At 33.6% G+C, this 21,134-nt stretch overlaps 1 protein-coding gene across 1 annotated transcript; it reads left to right on the top strand.

The window, feature by feature from the left end:
* Positions 1-1,562: 1,562 nt before the first annotated feature.
* On the top strand, positions 1,563-20,436 carry LOC101406748 (gastric triacylglycerol lipase-like). Its single transcript, XM_014794987.2, is given in 9 exon segments — positions 1,563-1,664; positions 1,885-2,002; positions 2,800-2,998; positions 3,864-3,973; positions 5,821-5,957; positions 16,268-16,414; positions 17,009-17,080; positions 19,178-19,249; positions 19,762-20,436. Coding segments are annotated over 9 exon segments (1,191 nt in total). The 3' UTR covers positions 19,996-20,436.
* The last annotated feature ends 698 nt before the right edge of the window (positions 20,437-21,134 follow it).

Genomic DNA, 21,134 nt, shown 5'->3' with positions numbered 1-21,134 from the left:
GCTCTGTTACTATCTTGTTACCCAGTCATCTTTCTATTTAACTAGGTCTAAAGCTTCAGCTTACCTATGGGATTTTAAGGGCAAGCACATAGGCCCTGAGTAGACCAGAAGTAGAAGGGACTGAGAAGTGCCTGGGCAGGAGAGGTAAGAAAGCAAGTAGAAGGAGCTGTTACTGCTGAAGGATCACTAGGTTGTTAGCACCTTGAAGGCAGAGAACATTCCATTCCTTTATGTATCCCTCAGGCTCAACTTTTTCTTGTTGAATGAGTGTGGCAAGGTTAGAGCTGAAGACTGCGGCCATGGAAACTACAGGATACTTTGGATATGCAAACGAAAAGTCTGCAACTTTAAGAAAATTTTGGGGGCTGGAAATGGGAGACAGTGGAGCATTTCCAAGGTGGAGGTGAGAGGGGGGGTTGTGTTAGTGCAGGCATCCCTTAGGAATAACATCCATTAGGGAGAGGGGAAGAGTTGGTGTAGATCTTTGCAGTAGGAATGGAGAGGAATCAGGACACCTATAATTTTGAAATAGAGCAATGGTCACTGATTAAGCAGTATGCATCAAGTGTAGTACAGTGAGTGAACAAAAGGGCATTTAATAGGTCATCTTTGAATCTAAACTTTTCCTCTATTGTCAATGTTTGTGTAACATTTGGTCTACCTTTTTGAGGTGATTAAAGGAAGTTCTCACATACAAAACAGACAGTAAATCACGGACTGCCTTGTTTTATTATTAACAATTTCAATAAAGATCAGTCCAGGTGTTAATTTTCTTTCCTTTTTCCAACAGATGGTGTATCAGTTTCTTAGGACTGTCATAGCAAAGTATCACAAACTGGGTGGCTTAAAATAACCAAAAATTATACCAGTTCTGGAAGCTATAAGTCTGAAATCAAGGTGTTTGAAGGGCCATGCTCCCTCTGAAACCTGTAGGGGAACCTTCATTGCCTCTTCCTAACATCTAGTGACTTGCCAGCAATCTGTGCCATTCCTGAGCTTGCAGCTGTGGTTCCAATCTCTGCCTTCGTCATCACATGGCATTCTCCCTGTGCGTCTTCACATGGCAGTCTTCTTATTAGTACACAATCATATAGGATTAGGGGCTCATTCTACTCCAGTATTACTTCATCTTAATTTACATAATCTTAATTTAACTTAAATAACCTGCCATAACCCTCTTTCCAAATGCAGTGACATTCTAAGGTACTGAGTGTTACAACTTCAACATATCTTTTTGGGGGCAAGGAGCAGCAGAGAGACACAGTTCAACCCATAACAGTTATTAAATGGCAGCCCTGACATCAAGTCTACAAGGGTAGGTTGACAGATAAAAGGACCTTTGAAAAAATAGAATCACGTACGCAACTGAAAGGAAATGACCAGAATAACAGAAGTGTTGTAAAACCGTCTAACAGATAAGGCAATAAGACACAGGGAAAACCAGAGGATAAGGTGACAAATAGAAAATCTGTGAAGCAAATAGCAAGGCAGCCAATAACAAGACTTTACATTGTAACATTTACTGCATTATGCTAATAACTTTTCCCCCTAGTAGGTTCAAAATGTGGTGGCTACTTACAACAGTGTGCTTGATCCAGATGGTTGGAAATGCATTTTGTTTGCTTGGAAAAAAACCTGTGAATCCTGAAGCCAATATGAATACTGTAAGTTATTCTCATCACTAATTAAAAAAAGCACACTTCCAGAAACTTTGGCACTATTACTTTCATTCATTCTTTTAAAATTTCTTTTATTATTAGGATCTGAAAGCTCGCTTTACATAGCATATGTTACCCCAACCAATAAGAAATTCTACTTTAAGAAGCATAGAAATGGCCAAGTGAATTCATGAAGCTGATAATGTTTTGTCTTTTCTCCATTCAGACTCAGATGATTTCCTACTGGGGTTACCCACATGAAATGCATGAAGTTATAACCGCAGATGGTTACACCCTTCCACTCTACCGAATTCCTCATGGAAAGAATGACGCTAATCATTTAGGTAGGATTGGAATGATGGGGAAAAAATGAAACTTTCAAGTCCTGAATCAAATACATTCTAGTCAAATACCTTCTAATCAGAGAAGATGAGATTAAGTTACCCATAAAAAACCCTAGCATCTCCTTGACTCTCTGAGATAAAGCTGAGGGTCTGAGTGACACCTGATTTATATTGTCTTCTGTGATGAGAAAGTGGAGCATATATTGGCCCATGAATTTTATTTGGTGCACTGGGTGGGAACTCAGAGTCCCTGAATAGAAGCCACAGAACTTTCAACCACATTATTCTCCGGGATGCTTCAGTTTGCTGAAGGAAGTATTCATAATTGCTCTTGATGGTGTAACAACAGAGATCTGGTTCACTCCTCCTTTCTGCCCAAGAACTGAGAGGATGCAGATGCTATTCAAGTTCAGGAGCATAACCTTTTTCTTTAATAATAAGCACATGAATTTTGGGGGGCCCAAAGCATTTCTGTTTCTGGTTATTTCTCTTTTGCTTTTCATGAAGCATAAACTCTTTACTTAAAAAGAATATAACTTATAAATCATAGAAATTAAAAACATCCACTAAGGAAATTTACAGTTGAGGAGGTGGGGCAAGAAAAGGATGTGGAAATTCTTCTGCCCTGTGGATTATGGAATAATATTTGTTTGTAAAATAAATGTAATAAATTGTTAGCACGTTTCTTTGGGATACAAGCCAAATAGTCCTGACTGTATTACGGTAGTTTGAAAACCTGTGTTGTAATTTGCAGTGGACTTTTCTGTTATAAAATATTTTCCATGATTTCTTTTCAGTCCAAAAGCCAATTGTGTATTTATAGCATGATGTGCTATTAAGTTCCAATATCTGGATTTTGAATCCTCCCAACAGCAGCCTGGGCTCTGTTCTGGCAGATGCTGGTTATGATGTTTGGTTGGGAAACAGCAGAGGAAATAGGTTCTCCAGGAAACACTTGTACCTGGAAACAGATTTCAAAGAATTCTGGGCTTTCAGGTAGGGAAAAAAATCTGTATTGTCTTATTTTGACTTAAAAATGGGTTAAATGTTTCTTATATTATTAATATTTAAATAAATTTGCAGAATTGGAATGAAGGTATTTTGTTAAATATGTCACTGTTGAATAATAGTTAAGATTTAAATGGAAAAATTGCTCTATATTGTTCTTAATGTGCCTAAAATATGGAAGAAAATATATGAAAAACACATTATTTCCTGTTCTTCCCCCAGCTTCCCAAACATTAATACATTGCCAATCCATCCACTCCTTTGACTTTGAGTGTGAATCCTGCTGTTTTCAGAAAAAAGAAAGAATGGAGGAGGGGGGAGAAGACAGGGTAAAATGCACATGGTTGCTCTGTGTCACAGAGCAGTGGAATAACATGGCATTTGCCCTTGTCCATTTGCCTAAACAAAGAAACTTCCTATTTTCATCTTTGTAAGTTGAGCAACTATTTCATCTGCTACCCAGTTTTAAACAGTATATTGCTCATATTTCCTTTATGGGAAAGCCATATAATGTAGTGTCTTAGAAGTTGGCCTCTAGAACAAGAGTACTCTGAAATTTAGTCTATCAGCTATTGGCTAGGATCACAGGCACGTTTCCGGTTTCCCCAGCTCTACAATGTGCATAGTTACAAACTTATCTCAAAGGTGTTTTGTGAGTATTGAATAAAGTGGTACTTAGAAGCAGGTAGCATAGTAGCAGCTAACATATGGAAAGTGTTAAATCAATGTTAGCTCCTACTACCCAAGTCTCCCTTTAGAGGGGTTCTTTAAGTCCATAGTTTAAAACATGAAAATAACTTTATTACTACTAAAAAGAATTAAAACAAGTTGTATCCATTTTTGTTTCATGCAGTTTTGATGAAATGGTGAAATATGATCTGCCAGCCACCATTGATTTCATTGTGAAGAAAACAGGACAAAAGCAAATTTATTATGTGGGCTACTCCCAGGGCGCCCTTATTGGTATGCGAAGAAATACTAGAATCTGATTGTGCTATAATTCTTATTTTAAGAAACAACAAAGAAAACATTTCTTTTTAAAAAAAATTTCATTTTTAGAAATCACACATATTCACTATAATTATTCAGAACAAACAGATAAGACAAAAGGAGCAAAATTTAAAAGCCAATGATAATTGTTTTATTATGGTAGATCAGTGCATAATCTTTTTAAAATGAACAACAATACTGGATATCATCATATATTAACATCATCTTTCCAATCATACCACACACTTTTAACAAGATGCTTGTATTAGATTCACCTGAGATTCTCTGCACCTGGAATTTCCAAGATTGAGGACCTGGCATGTTTTTTTTTTTCTTTTCCTTATAGTGCTTTCTTATTAGAAAGCTGTGTGTGTTGACACTTCTTATGAAAAGTCTGTAGCCTTGTTAGTTTGGCTTCTTTGAGAAGTTACATTCTGCTGCCCGGTGAGCTTTCTTTGAGGATTGCCTGGTATTGCTCTAGGCTGGTATGAGGCGTGTTAATTTTTATACTGAAAATCCAATAAAGATTAGATGCTTCCAGACCTTTCAACTCACCAGGAAAACATTTCTAATTAATTCAAATATTTATTTGTTTAACTGGGCAGTGTACCTACCATTTGAAATATACTTGGCTGGCTGATATTTGCAATACATACTGTATACTAAAGAAATCTCATTTCCTCAAAGCTCAAAATCCAATAAGGCAAGAATTCTCACTCTCATTTCTACTGATATTTTGGCCACACATTTTTGCTGTGGGAGACTGCCCTGTGCATAGTAGGATGCTTAATAGCATCTCTGATCTCTACCCACTAGATTCAGATAGCACATCCTCCTCCTTTCATCCTTGGAGTCGTGACAACCAAAAGTGTCTCCAGACATTGCCAAATGTCCCTTTTTTGTGGCAAAACCACCACTTTTGGAGAACCATCGCAAAAGGAATAGCATTGACAAAAGGCTTAAGGGCAGTCGGGTGGACAGGAAAAAGGAGAGCAGAGAGGAGATTGCTGACTAACCCATTAGGCATGGGAGGCCAAGTTCTTAGGGTTCATGATACTTTAGGTACCAAAAAAGTATTTAAGTTCTTTTAAATTCAGAAAAAAATGAAAATAATCTATCATAGAATATATTCGTGTTTATATCAACACAATCACAAAATATGGTTTTGCATTGTTTTGTGTGTGTGGAGGAAGAGTCCCATGAAGGCAAAAGTGTCTGGGGCCATGAAAGTCATCCTGTGGCCTTGGAAGGAGACATCTCCTTCAACGTAGTTATTAGGGAAGATTTTATGAAAAAAAAAGAATGTTGAGCTGAGCTTTGAATATGGATGGTCTTTTGGAAGGCAGATTGCTCAGCCTCTCTGGAAAAGAGGCCCAAATAGTAGAGGATGTATCTAGGTCCTCAATACACGTAAACCAGATTCCAAGTAATCAATAGAGAAAAAACAGGTGGAACAGCCCAGAGAGGAAAGCATATAAGTACCAATTAGAATCCCGAAAGTATAAGAAAAATTGGCCAATGGGAGGAGGAATGGTTTATTTTTTCCAGATTGTTGGCTAATGAAATAAAACACTACGAGTCACTGAATGTCAGGCTATGGAATCAGCAACCACTCAGACAAACTGAATGAGATTTAGAGAAATTAATCTGGTGGCCATGTGCAGGGCTAGTTGTAGGGATATCCCTGGAGACCAGTCTGGGACACATGGCAAAAGTAACAGCCATGTTATATAATGTTAGGTGGACTAGCCAAATGACAATGCGAATTGGAAGTAAGAGAGAACCCTGGGAAACTAGTCGCTTCTCTTGTTTTCTTTCAGCTTTTGCAGCATTTGCAATAAACCCACAACTGGCTGAAAAGATTAAAATCAATTTTTCACTGGGTCCAGTTGCCACTCTTACATACACAACAAGTATTTTGCGCCTTATTGCTTCCATCCACCCAACACTGTTCAAGGTTTGTGATTCCTTATAGCATATGCTTATAGTTTTCAGAATGAGGAAATGTGAGCCAAGCAAAAGAAGAGAGATGCTGACAGCCTCCTGCTGGATTAAAACGCTCAGTGTCCCTCACTGGCTTGGCTGTAATGTAGCTCTCTCCTCAACTTGATGTTGAGTTCTGTGTGGTGCGCAGCCTTGCATCACCCAGTTCATCAAGATTTTTTTCCCCTTTTTTCCTTATATGTATTGTCTGTCTTTACAAATCATTGTTAATGCAGTTTCTTCTTATGCAAATCCACAATCTCTATTTCTCTTTCAAGTTTACTACCATGATCTTTAATTTTGCACACTGAAATTTCAATAAGTTGAAAGTGTTTTCTCCCCTTTCAACTTTCATTCTTTTTGTGCCATCATCTTGCCTCTGCCTACACTAAAGTCTCTCCATTACACTTGTAGTCATTACTTTAATTATATATTTAGTGCAGGAATATTGTAGAAAATATAGGAAATATATTAATGAAAGATAAATAAAATTATTGGAAATCTTATTGTTCGTGGTAACAACAATGATCATATGGTCGGAGAATGTTTAACTTTATGAAAAACGTCAGTTTTCCAAAGTGGCTGTTCCAGTTTGCACCACCAACGAAATGTGATGGTAACAGTTCCTCTGCATTCTTGCCATCAGTTGGTGTTCCCGGGTTAAAATTTTAGTCATTCTAATGGGTGTGGAGTGGTTTCTTGCTGTGGCTTTAATTTGCGTTTACCTAATGACTAATGAATGAGCATCTTTTCATATGTGTACTTGCATCCATCCATCCCCTCTCCTCAGAGCTTATAACTTTTACTAGTTTATATTTCCAGCTATTTTTACGCATTTACATACATATGTACTCTTAAAAACATAGATAATATTGCCATGTGTTTGTTGCGCTTCTTTTTATATAAAAAGTGTTAACTAACATTCTGGGTTTAGGCCTGTTATTAAAAATAGCAGCAACTACCTTCTTAACTTTATTTTTAACTTGCATATCCCACTATTGTTGTTGAGTAGACTAGTTAAACATTTCATGCCTATGAAAATCTTTATAGTAATTCTGGAAGCCAAGAATTGTGACTTCTCCACCTATATTCTTCTTTTTAAAAATTATTTTCCTGGGCACTGGCCTGGTTGCGTTGTGGTTAAGTGAGTGAGCTCCGCTGCGGCGGCCTGGGGTTGGCAAGTTCAGATCCCGGATGCGCACAGATGCACCGCTTGTCAAGCCGTGCTGTGGCAGCGTCCCATATAAAGTAGAGGAAGATGGGCATGGATGTTAGCCCAGGACCAGTCTTCTTCAGCAAAAAGAAGAGGATTGGTGTGGGATGTTAGCTCAGGACTAGTCTTGCTCACAAAAATAAACAAATAAATAAAAATTATTTTCCTATTATAGTTCCTTGCACTAAACTTTAAAATTAGTTACCAATTTCTGTTAAGCAAAACAAACAAACAAAAAAACCAAAACTTTGTTGGGATTTTGAATCTTCCAGTTCATGAAAATAATATTCCTTCTATTTATTTAAGGCTTCTCCAATTTTTCCCAGGTTTAAAAAAATAATAATTTCTGACTGTTAGTTGCTAGGATATAGAAAAAGCTTTATTTTTGTACATTGATGTTATATCCTACAATCTTGCTAAACACACTTATTAGTTCTAATTGCTGTTTGTTAGATTCATAGTTTTCTATTTAGAGGATCATATTTTCTATGAATAAAGACAGTTTTACTTCTTTATTTTTTTAGTGTCCATACTTTTTAAATTTAATTTGTGTGTGTGTGCTTTATTGTACTGGCTAACACCTCCAGGACAGTGTTGAATATAACGAACAGGAGCAGACATCCTTTCCTGTGTTTAGAGGGAAAGCATTCTGTCTTTCACTACTATATGATATTAAGTATGGGTTTTTCATAGACACTTTATTAATTTAAGTGAGTTACCTTCTAGTCCTAGTTTGCTGAGAATGTCTATCAGGAATGAATGTTGGATCTTGTTTGGTGTTTTTTCTGCACCTGTTGAAATGATCCCATGATCTTTCTTTAGTAATCTGTTAATAGGGTTAATTACACTGATAGATTTTCTGAAGGTTAAACTAACTTCTCATTCTAGGGATAAACCACACTTGATCTTGATGTATTATGCTTTCTATATATTGGTGTCTTCAATTTGAAAAAAATTTTTTAAACGTTTTTGCATCTCTATTCATAAGACCTATTGGCTGTAGTTTCATTTCTTATAATCTCTTTTTCTAATTTTGGTATGAGAGTAATACTGGCCTCATAAAATGAGTTGGGAAGTATTCCTTTTGCTTCATTTTTCTGGAAGAGATTATATATAGTTGGCATTCTATCTTTTATACATATTTGATATATTTTGCCAGTAAAGTCATCTGAGCCTGGAATTCTCTGTTGGGAGTGTTTAGCTACAAAAAGAATTTCTCTGATAGACTTACAGCTGTACAGGTTATCTATGCATGAATAAACTTTGGTAATCTTTCTTCAGTGTGCCCATTTGTTCTGTTATTGAATTTATTGCCACAAAATTATACATAATATTTCCTTGCTATTCTTTTAATTTGTATAGAATCTGTAGTGATGTCCCTTGTCTTGTTCTAGATATTGGTAATTTCTTGCATCTTTCCTTTTTGTGCTGATCAGTCTGGATAGAGACATTAATTTTATTAATCTTCTCAAAGAACTAGCCTTTGATTTTTCTGATTTGCCCTATCATGTATTTTTAATAGTTGATTGATTTCCACTTGATCTTTATTGTTTCCTTTCTTCTAACTTTTGATTTAGTAATTTCTTCCTTTCCTGGTTTCTTAGATCATTGCTTTTTAAACTTTCTTCTTTTCTAGTTTAAGCACTTATGGCTATAAATTTCTTTGTAGGTACTGCCTTAGGGATATTCAACAAATTTGAATATGTTATGATTTCATTTTCATTCAAGTTAAAATACCTCAATTTTTCTTTTGATGTCTTATTTATTTCACCCTTTGGTTACTTGAAAGTGTATTATACAGTTTCCAAGTATCTGGAGGTTTTCCAAGTATCTTTCTGTTATTGATTCATAATCTAATTCTCTTTTGTCCAGAGAACATAGTTTACATAATTTGAATCCTTTTCAATTCGTTGAATCTTCCTTTATAGTCTTGAATGTGGTCCATCTTGGTAAATGTTTCATATGCATTGAAAAGAATGTACATTAACTATGTATTCTGCTGCGTTGGGTGGAGTGTTCTTTAAATGTCAATTAAGTGATGTTGGTCAAAATATCGTCAAGATTTCCTTATTCTAACTGATTTTGTATTTGTTCTATCTATTATTGATGAAACTTCCCACTGTAATTGTGGATTTGTCTATTTCTCCCTACAGATCTGTTTTTGTTTCACGCATTTCAAAGCTTTCTTAGGTACACAGACATTTAGGATTTTTATGTCCTCTTGATGAATTGATCTTGTTGTCATTAAATGGCCCACTTTATCTTTGTTAATATTCTTTGCTCTAAAATCTATCTTGTCTAAGGTTGATACAGCCACTCTAACTTCCTTTTGATTAATGTTATCATAGCATATTTTTCCATTCTATTTCTCAACCTATTTGTCTTTATATATAAAGTAGATTTCTATTAGAACCATAGAGTTGGAACTTTCTATTTAATCCTATTTAACCATTCTTGTCTTTTAATTATTGTTGAAATAATTAATAAAGTAAATGTGTTTAGACCATTTATATTTAATATGATTATTATTGTGGTTGGTATAAAACTTGCTATTTATTTGTATTTGTCCAATATGTTCTTTGTTCCCTTTTTTCTGCCTTATTTGGATTAACTGGATATATTTTATGATTTCATTTATCTCCTTTATTGGCTTATTAAGTGTATCAATTTATTTTGTTTTGTTTTTTCACGGTTGCTTCAGGGTTTATGGTATACTGCTGTAACTTATCACAGTCTATGTGCAAGTAATATTTACTACTTAGCATATAGTATGATAACCTTAAAACAGTAAACTCTCATTTCCCCTCTCCTGGAACTTGTACTATTTTTGTCATATACTTTTTAGGTTGATATATGTTACCAACACCAAAATACATTATTCTTTCCTTGTTTAGACAGTAACTTATCTTCTAAATTATTTCTTCATTAAAAAACAAGAAAGGCATTTTTTACATATTCTTGTATATTTACTATTTCTTGTGTTCTTCATTTCACTGTGTAGAATCTGATTTACATCTGGTATCATTTTCCTTTTGATTATAGGACTTCTTTTAACATTTTTTATGTTGTTGATAATTAATTATATCAGCTTTTTAAATTTTCTTTATTTTACCTTTGTTTCTGAAAGATATTTTCACTGGGGATAGAATTCTAGGTTTATAGTTTTTTTTATTTCTCATTGATAAAGATGTTGCTACATGTTTCCTGGCTTGCATTGTTTCCAAGAAGTCTCTTATTGTTATGATTTTTCCTCTATTATGTAATGTCTTTCATTCTGACCACTTTTAGATTTTTTCTTTTATTACTAGTTTTAAGCAATTTTTTTATGTGCCTTGGTATAATTTTTTTCATGTTTCTTATGCCTGGGATTCATTAAGCCTTTTGGATCTATGGGTACATAGTTTGGGAAAATCAAACTTTAAAAATTTCAGAAATTATTTCTTAAAGAACATTTTCTAGGACCACCTCTCCAGCCTCTCCTTTGGGGCCTAAAATGATGCATATATTAGGACTTTTAAATTGTTCCATGCATCACTGATACTCGTTTATTTCTTTTCAATACTTTCTCTGCATGTTGCTTTTTGGTTAATTTCTATTTTTATGTCTTCAAGTTAAATAATCTTTTCTTCTTCACTATTTCATTTTCTACTAATCCTATGCAGTGTGTTTTACGTCTCAGATATTTTAAGTTTAATTTCTAAAACTTCAATTTGGGTCTTTTCATATCATCCATGTTTCTACTTAACATGCTCATTTTTTCTTCTAATGTCTTACACATTTGGAGTATAGGTAAAATAACTTTTAGTATTCTTGTCCACTAATTATAATATTTGTGTTCTGAATCTTTCTATTGATTTATTTTTCTCCCCATATGGGTCTAATTCCTGCTTCTTTGTGTGACTGGTAGTTTTTGATTGATTGCCAGTCTTTGTGACTTTTTTCTTATTGCATGCTGGATATTTCTAGAAACAGTTTTGAGCTTCTGTTGTGCAATGCAGTTTGCTAATTTTGAGGCTTGCTCTTTTGCTTTGTTAGTAGAAACCAGAACAGCCTTTAGTCTAGATGTAATTTTTCCTTCCTCTGTGTCAGTTACTCACTAATTACTCTAATAATGGTTAATTGTGAGGTTTTCAAATCTGGTTGGTGGGCACAGACCTTCTGGCTCCAGGAATTGTTACCGCCAATTTTTTCATATGGTTCATTTCCTGTCATTGAGTATGCTTCCTCAAGTGCATATATAGTTGTATACTAAGCTTAAGAATCCAGGTGGAACCCCTGTAGATCTCTGGATCTCTTTCTTCTCTCTCTCTGGGTATCTCTCTCTCTCTTTCTCTCATTCTCTCTCCTTCTTTTCCATGGTAAATTTAGCTACCTTGGCCTTCTACAAAATCTCAACCCTATCTCATTAATTCACATAGCTTTCCCAGCTTTGCTGGGGTTCCTGTGCTGTGGCCTGGGAATACTCTTCAGGCAATAGCTGAGCAACTCTGGGGCTCAATTTGTTTGTTCCACCTTTTACCTTTTTCAGGGATCACTATCTTGTGCTGCCTGATATCACGTGTTTGAAAACTCTTGTTTCATGGATTTTTATTTGTTTCAACTATGACTACTATCTGATTCCAGGATATTTTCATGATATCAGAAAGAAACACCCTATTGTTCCCTTCCCCTAGCACCTGGCCACCACTAATCAACTTTCTGTCTCTATAGATTTGCCTATTTTAGAAATTTCATATAAGTGAAGTCATATAATATGCGATTTTCTGTGTCTGGTTTCTTTCACTTGGCATAAAGTTCTCAAGATTTATCTATGTTGTACCAGAAATCAGTACTTCCTTCCTTTTGATGGCAGAATAATATTTCATTGTATGGATATACCACTTTTGTTTTTCCATTTATCAATCCATTAGTGGACATTGGGGTTGTTTCCAGTTTTTTTGCTATTATGAATAGTGTTGCAATGGATATTTGTTTAGAAGTTTTTGTGTGGACATACGTTTTCATTTCTATTGGGTATACACCTAGGAATGGAATGCTGGGTATACGATAACTCTATGTTTAATTTTTTAAAGAAATTCCTAAATGTTTTCCAAGGTAACTATATCGTATTTATAAGTCCCACCAGCAGTGTATGAGCATTCTGCATTCTGGCCAGTACTCCTTATTATCTCGTCTTTTTATCATAGACATCCGAGTGGGTGTGAAGTAGTTTACCATTGCAGTTTTGATTTGCATTGCCTTAATGGCTAATGATGTTAAATATTGTTTCATGTGCTTATCAGCCATTTATTTCTCTTCTTTGGAGAAATGTCTACTCAAATCCTTTACTCATTTGTAGTTGTCTCAAATCCTTTACTCATTTGTAGTTGTCTATGGTTGAGTTTTAAGAACTGTATGTATATTCTGGATACAAGTCCCTTATCAGATGTATGACTCGCAAATATTTTCTCCCATTCTATGCACTGTCTTTTAACTGTCTTAATGATGTCTTTTGAAGCAGAAAAGTTTTAATTTTGATGAAGTCCATTTCATCATTTTTCTTTTGTCCCTTGTGTTTTTGGTGTCATATCTAAAAAATCTTTGCCTAAACCAAGGTGACAAAGATTTCTTCCTTTTCTTCTGAAGGTTTTATACTATTACTTCTTACATTTAGGTTTGTGATCCATTTTAAGTTAATTTTTGTACTGGTGTGAGGAAAGAGGACAATTTCATTTTTTGATATGGGCATCAAATTGTCACAGACCATTAGTTTTCGCAAAGACCCTTCTTAACTTATTCAATTTACTTGCACCTTTGTTGAAAATCAGTTGACTATATATATATATAAATCCATATATATATAGGGGTTTATTTCTAGACTTTCAGTTCTATTACATTTATCTATATGTCTATCCTTATGCCAATACCACACTATCTTGGTAACTTTGTAATAAGTTTTGAAATGAGGAAGAGTGAATCCTCCAACTTTTTTCTTCTTTATCAAGATGGTTTTGCTTACTTTGGGTACTTTGCATTTCCATGTGAATTTTAGGAACAGCTTACCAATTTTTGCAAAAATGGAAGATGGGATTTCTACAAGGATTACATTGAATCTGTAGTTGTATCACATTTTTTTAATCTTTTCTGCTAATGTCTGTCTTTTAATTGGAGTATTTAATCCATTTAAGATTAATGTAATTTCTCGTAAAGTAGCATTTTTTTCCTACCATTTTGTTACTGGGTTTCTATATGGCTTATGCCGTTTTGTTCCTCTATCCATCCATTGCTAACTTCTTTTGTGTTAAATATTTTTAGTTGTACCATTTAATTCTATTTCTGTTTCTTATACTATGTCTTTTGTTATTTTTTTCTTGTCTTGAGGATTACAAATGACATCTTAAAACAATCAAGTTTAGATTAATACTAACTTTAGTAGTATATAAACATTTTGATCAATATAGCTCAATTTCTTCTCCCTCTATTCTATTCTTGTCATATATATTACATATTTATATATTATATATTAAAGTCCATCACCACATTATTATAATTATTGCCTTTTAAATCAGGGAGGGTAAAAAGAATTATAAACAAAAATACATTTTTACTGTCTTTCGTAAATACCTATGTACTTCCATTTACTGGCCCTCTTTATTTATGTGAATTGAAGTTACTGGCTAATTCCTTTCATTCAGCCTGAATTCTCTTTTTAGTATTTCTTGTAGGTCAGGTCTGCTAGTGGCCAATTCTCTAATTTTTGTTTCTTTAGAAATGTGTTAATTTCTCCTTTGTTTCTAAGTATAATTTTTCTAGATATAGAATTCCTGGTTGACCATTTTTTCTTTTAGAACTTTGAATATGCCATTTCACTGTCTTCTAATCTCTGTTGTTTGTGATGAGAAATCATCTGTTAATTGTATTGAGGATTTCTTTTACGTGATGAGTTGCTTCTCTTGCTGCATTCAAAGTTCTTTGTCTTTATCTTTTGACAGTTTGACTGTGATGTGTCTTGGTCTGGATCCGTTTCGAGTTCATCCTACTTAGTGTTTGTTCACCCTCTTTTATATGAAGATAAATGTTTTTCACCAAATTTGGGAATATTTTAGCCATTCTTTCTTCAAATATTCTTTCTGCCCCTCTCTCTCCTCCTCTTCTAGACTCCAATTATGCATACGTTAACATGTTTGATAGTGTCTCACAGGTCTCTAAAGATGGGATAGGGCTTTTCCCACTTAGTAAGCTCTGAGTCAGGTCAAATAAAGACAAGCTCTATGAATAGTATTGTTCCAAGACCTGCCAGACAGGTTAAATAATGATGATTCACTGGAGAGTGGGCATTTTGAGGAGCTTCAAACCATTCATTGCCTTCCTTAGTGGCTGCTAAGGAAGCTATTTACAAAGCTGTATTGGTTGCAAGCCTCCCAGTTTTCAGAGCTGCTACAGACTGGGAAAGGGACAGAGGATTATCACAAGCTAAAACATCTCATAATTCATTATTTTTACCAAGATTCAAGAGTTTTCTTAAAGTTACACTCTATAGATCATTGCTTGCTTTTGGTTAACTTCCAGAATTATCAAAAAGTTGATTTTGACAGTTCTCAAAGCTATTACTGTGGAGTGGCTTTTTGAAGGTCTTCTTCTGAGTTTATAGAAGTCACATCCCTGGTCAGTTTTTGTAAATTTTTTGTTGTATGCTCGAAAAGAATGTGGGTTCGCTCATTTTCCCAGGCCCTGTTACAAATATTTCAAATAAATAAAATTATTGTGTTGTTTAAAGTCTCTATATTTGCAGTAATATTTGGTTTGCATTATATACTACCCAGGTGTACTCTAGAGCGAGCCTCTTTCTGTGTAATTAATTTCACTCTTACTTTAGCTTTGCCTCTTTCATAGAAAATGCATACAAAGTATATTCTCTTAACATCCAAAGGTTGTGTCTTTGTGCTGTAGGTTTTTCTTTATAACATCTTATATGATGCTCCTTTAAATGTTATGTTTGCCATGTTTGTGATTTTTTATGTTATTTTTTCATTAATTTACTGTAGGTATGACTTACCTACAATAAAATGCACCCATTTTAAATATATTGTCCAATAAGTTTTGACAAATGTGCAAACCCATGTTAACTACCGCCAAAATAAAGCTATGGAATATTTTCATCACCCCAGAAAGTTTCCAACTGTTCCTTTCAGTCAGTCATTCTCTCACTCCCAGACCTAAGCAACCTCAGATATAGTGACAGTGCTTTCTGTCACTAAAGATTAGTTTTTACATTTCTAGAAATGTATGTAAACAGAATCATACATTATGTAAAATTCTGTGCCTTTTTGATTTACTTTCATTTTTATCTACAAATTTTATATCTTCCTCTCTTTTAGTTTCTATGCCTGAGATAAATACAATTCTAGTCTCTAAGATAATTTCCTTTGTTTTTACCTCATTAATTTCTCTGAGTATACTTTTTACACTATCTTCTCCTTGAAGGATTTCAAAGAAAATATATATTTTTTATAATAAACTTTCTTAACGTTTTTCTTCACTGTCTATTCTTGCTCTTTTATTGCCACATCTCTTAGTCTATTATCACTTTATCTAACTCACTTTTTCTCCTCTGCTCAACTCTTGAAATTTATTTTCTCTCTTTTTTAAAAATCACTTGATAAATCCCATTTTACTACCTTCTCTTACAATGGACATATCTTAAAATTAGCAAATTTTACCTGCTTACTTGTGTGTATGTGTTGTAATTCTGAGTGTGTTTTCCATTTATATGTAGCACAGCATCAAAAATATACAATTTTATTTTCATTTGCTCTATTAAAGTAAATTCTATTTTATCTATCTGAAGTCAGATCAAGTTCATTACTCTCAAAAATGTTCATTCCAGTTGAATTATTAAAAAGCATTTCTAACACAAACTATTTTATTGGGCAACTTTTTCATATTATGTGTAGAATATCACAGTGAACTTACTCATCCTACTCTTCAGTAATACATTACAATTTTGTACCTCCTACTTCTTCTTTCTTGATTTCTACTGGACAAAACACATTTTTTTCATCAAAACTTATCCCTCAAATATATCATTTCAGATCCTGTTTGGTGAAAAAGAATTTTTATTCAATACATTTATGAATAAAGTCATCGGTCAGAATGTGTGCAACCGTGAGGTACTTGATGCAGTTTGTAACAATTTACTCACATTGGTAGGTGGTTATCATCCCCAAAACTTAAATGAGGTATGTGTTGTTAATGATTTAAAGTAAATATTTTTTCTTGATGATGTGTTAGTGGTGCTATATCATTATCTTAATAGGTAAAAATTAAAACCCAGGGACAATTAACTTACCCAATATATATATTTTAATCTGTTTATTATAGGCAAACTGTATTATAATCCAGGATGGATTTTGCACATAATTTCTAAAGTTCAATATTTCTGAGATGTAGTAATCTATATGACTATGTACAAAATTCACTTATAAACCTTCACATCATATATGAATGTATGTCTGAATATCATATGTGAAGGAATTTTAATCTTTTCCTCTGTCTGAATCATTTTAATAAATCTACTGTCATTCATCTAGACACTGATTATTCAGGAAATGATCCTTCTTTCTCAGGAAAAAAAATTTGGATCAAACATTATCATATAAAACACAAAGAAATTTAGATTTTTCTGGTTTTGGAGAAAATCATGTTTCCTTCTGAACCGATTAAACAGAGGTCTGAATCATAGAAGTAACAGAGTTTTACTATTTTGAAATATTCTCATTCTTGGAAGGAAACTAATGATTGACAAATGTGTATATTGTTTTTCTTTCTTCTAGAGTCGTCTTGATGTGTATTTAACAGAAATTCCAGCAGGAACGTCAGTTCAAAATATGTTACACTATGCTCAAGTATAACTTTTCAAATTCTATCAATCAATATTTATTGAGCTTCTAATATCTATAAAAAAGCATGAGGAGAAAGGCATGGCTATGTGATGAGGTGTAGTAAAAAAATGATTTTGGAGACTAGAATAAGATAAGTTATTGCAGAACTTAAATTTCAACTAAATGACTTTTATTTAGAGTTGCCAGGTTTAACAAATAAGGATATAGGACGCTCAGTTAAATTTTAATTTCAGATAAATTAATAAATTTTAGTATAAATATCTCCACTATAATATTCCAAATTCAATTTAATTTGGCATCTTTTATTTTGTTAGGCAACTCAACATTTTTATCACTTAATCGAGGGAGGTATTTAAGTGTTTTAACAAAAAAGGAAGGTGTTTTATAAACCTATCCATAACAGTACTGTCATTTGTTTTCATAGTCTCGTTAAAATTAATAATAATTTATATATGTCATCTCCAACCAGATGACAATAATAAATGGCAAATTTCTTACATTTCCTCCTTCTTTCCTTTATTCCCTTCTTTCTTCTTCTCTCTCTGTGCCTCTCTTTCTCCTCTCTTTTTTTTGAAACCTCTTCTACTTGATAAGGCTCAATCACTCTATCTGTTTGGTTTTGTGGCCAATGGATTACATCCCTTTTTGAGGAAATAAAAGGGAACTTCTTTGATGCCAAGAACAGATACTCCCCCCTGTGTGTGAGGGGGTAAGGGGAATGTGATAAAGGCAGAATTGTTTCTTTCTTTCACCATCAAAAGTGATAGCTTTCTTTTCTGTTCAAAATGGAAAACTGGTATAAATGTATTTTATGTCAACTTAGCATCAGCTCTGGCAATCTTCAGGGGTTAATGATAGATGGAAATTCTAGGAGCACTTGAGGTATATGTGTAAATTGTGATAACTTTCATTCATTACTCCCTCAGAAGAATTTCCCATGTGGCAGCCAAAAGATTGGGGATAAAATGATCTTACGTTCCTAATACCATTTGCCAAGATGTAAGCTGATGCCTATACACAGGGTGCGAGAGCATCTTATTCCAAGGCACATACCATTTGAAATCTATAGATGGGTGGTACTCTTAGATTCCATCTATCTTCATTGCCATGAATTTTTTTACTCCATTGACACATAATCGACAAAGCAACATGTCACCTCCTAAAAAAAGATGATGCCTCATTCCATTTTCTTGTTTGCAGATATCTGTTTAGAACATTTCCACTGCCTAGCATCTCCACTTTGTAGAAGAGATAGTCTTTGAACTACTTATGTCTGACAATTAGGGTGCTACAAAAGGCCCATTTCTTACTCCTTCCAATTCTGAGACAATTCTTTTGCAACAGAAATCATTCTTACTACGTTGCAAAAATTACTTTATTTTGAAGCATCATAGGACAATTTTTATAAAAGGGACATTCTACATAAAGGATAAAAATTTTTTCTATGTATCAATTTTCAGTGCAAACTAATTGAATCTGCTTGAAAATATTTTTTAATGTCAATTGAATTATAAAGCAATAAAGCAGTCTTTATAGTGCTAGTAAATTTGTATTGCATATTTTATTTGCACTATAAGACTTCATTAATTTGGATCCTAGTAATTTGAAATATTTTGTTATTAAGAAATATTTACAAACTGAAATTTACTTTGTACCACCAAAATAAAATATAATACAAAATTAGTGATAGAAAAAATTTGCATTTTAAAATAACTTGGCAAACACCCATTAATCCCTAGGAAATCATACTTATAGTTGTTTTTTCATCTGTTTATTAGGTCCTTGCTTAATAGATAGCATGATAAGTTACTGTAGTTTAAACATTATTAAAATGTGTGTAAAATGTACTTAATGTTTTTCTTAAAAGTATGTTATTTGTGCCAATTTGTCTGATTCCTAGTTCTCTGGGAATATGTTTTAGAAGTCATTCATCCAGGAGCACATAGCATTGTGGTAGAAAAAGTACTAGACTTATATATGGGTGACATTGAATGCAAATCAATGAGTCATATTGTAAAATGAGGCAGTAAGACTTAGCAATTTCTAGCTCTATTTATTTTTTAAGATTGTATTAGTAATAGTTTTTTATCTTTATTTAAGCTTATTAATAAAGGTACATTTCAAGCTTATGACTGGGGAAGTCCATCTCTAAATATTCTACACCATAATCAGGTAATTTTGCTTTTTCAAAATTGAATTCTTTGGCCTTTTTGGAAAGACAAAAGTGAAAATGTATTAAAGATCTAAGAAAACACTTGTTTTTAAAAGATTATGCAGTACTTTACATTTCCCAGGAAGATGATAAAGATAGACCTAAGGATGGGTTCAAAACAAAAAAACATAATTTTTTTACTACAATACTATACAAAGCACAGTTCCATTTATCACGTCATTTGAACCTCATTAGACTTGTCAGATATTTATTAATATCACCATTTCACATACAAGGAAGCTAAGCAGCACAGAGGTTCTAGTTTGTGAAAATCATTTGTTAGTACAATTTAAAGGCTTGGATAACAGTCCATTTCTGTCTGACAAAGATTGAGATTCTATAGATAATTTCTATGGACTCAATAAACAGAAAATAATCATTATCATTTCATGAAAGAAGAAAATAACCAATTTACAATTCATAGTTGGATATGCTGTTAAAATAAACATTACTATTCCTCATTTTCTTTTAGCCCACTCCTCCATTATACCATGTGGAAGATATGAAGGTTCCAACAGCAGTGTGGAGTGGTGGACAGGACATTCTGGCGGACCCAATAGATGTTAAGAACTTGGAATCAAGAGTATGCAATTTCATTTACCATAAGATAATTCCTTCTTACAATCATCTTGATTTTGGATTAGGATTAGATGCTTATGATCAGATTTACACTGAAATCATCACAATGATGAATGAAGCTCTATGAGGTTAAAATTCTTTGGCTTTACACATATCTTCCCACGTCTTCTGAGGGCCCCTGGCTTTTCTATATGCAAAGATTTTCTTGCTGGTCTTTTTTTGTTTAAATGGTCTTTGGTTTTTAAGTCAGAATCGTTTTGCCAAATCATTTGCGCCTGTCCTAAGAAGAATGAACACTTATAAAATATCTCATTCATCCTGTGAATGTCATTCATATGGTAATTTTTATATTTTTGACAAGAATAGAGCTCTTTGAGGAATAAGCATACTTCTTATTGGCAATAAAACAACCTTGAAATATTTATGCAGGGAGAAACTGAGTTGTGTGGTATGCATTTGGGGGATACGATGTCTCGAGAAAGGACTATAAAAATTCCACCATACTTTTTGACAGGAATGCCAAATGGGACCTTGTCAATTAGTCTTCTTGGCTGAAATTCAATGAGATCACGACTTCTGTCTCACCATGTATATAAAAAAAAAAGTAACTGTTTTTAAGAAACTGATTATAGTAATATTCTCTAGTATGAAAAATATGAGAAATTTTTTAGGATCATGTTTCTAGTATGGAAAATGCCCTTCTCAGAACCAGTAGTTCCAGCTGCCAATCAGTAATAAATACAAAGTGTCAAAGGCTGCCAATCAGTAATAAATGTTTGCCAATCAGTAATAAATACAAAGTGTCAAAGGCTGATAAGATGTTGTTTATTGACTCCCAGGGTTGCATTCATTTTTAGTCATACATTGATCTAAAAGAATCTGAGTCACTAACATATGATGCTATTGGATTGAGTCACTCCATTTGTGTTGAAAGCCCAAGAACAAAGTGAAGTTATGAAAGTGCTTTGGCCTCTTTCATTTATCAGTCCTAATGTGCTGTCTAAACAGATAGACAGTAGCCATATATGGCTATTTAAATTTAAACATCACAAATACTTAGATTAAGTTAAATTAAATTTTCGGTTCCTTAGTCTCACTAGCTGCATGTCAAGTACTCAATAGCCATATGTGGCTACTGGTTACTGTATTGTAAAGCACAGATATACAACATTTCCCCCATTGTAGAAAGTTTTATTGAAAATCTCTGGATAAGGAAGAGAGCAAAACACGGGGATTGCAAACAGTAGAGTTATCGAGGTTTAAAAC

The sequence above is a fragment of the Ceratotherium simum genome, chromosome 6 (assembly GCF_057802395.1).
Source record: "Ceratotherium simum simum isolate JZ-2026a chromosome 6, ASM5780239v1, whole genome shotgun sequence".
NCBI lineage: Eukaryota > Metazoa > Chordata > Mammalia > Perissodactyla > Rhinocerotidae > Ceratotherium > Ceratotherium simum.
Note: the sequence above shows the minus strand (reverse complement) of the source record. Positions and strands in the feature narration are given on the sequence as shown.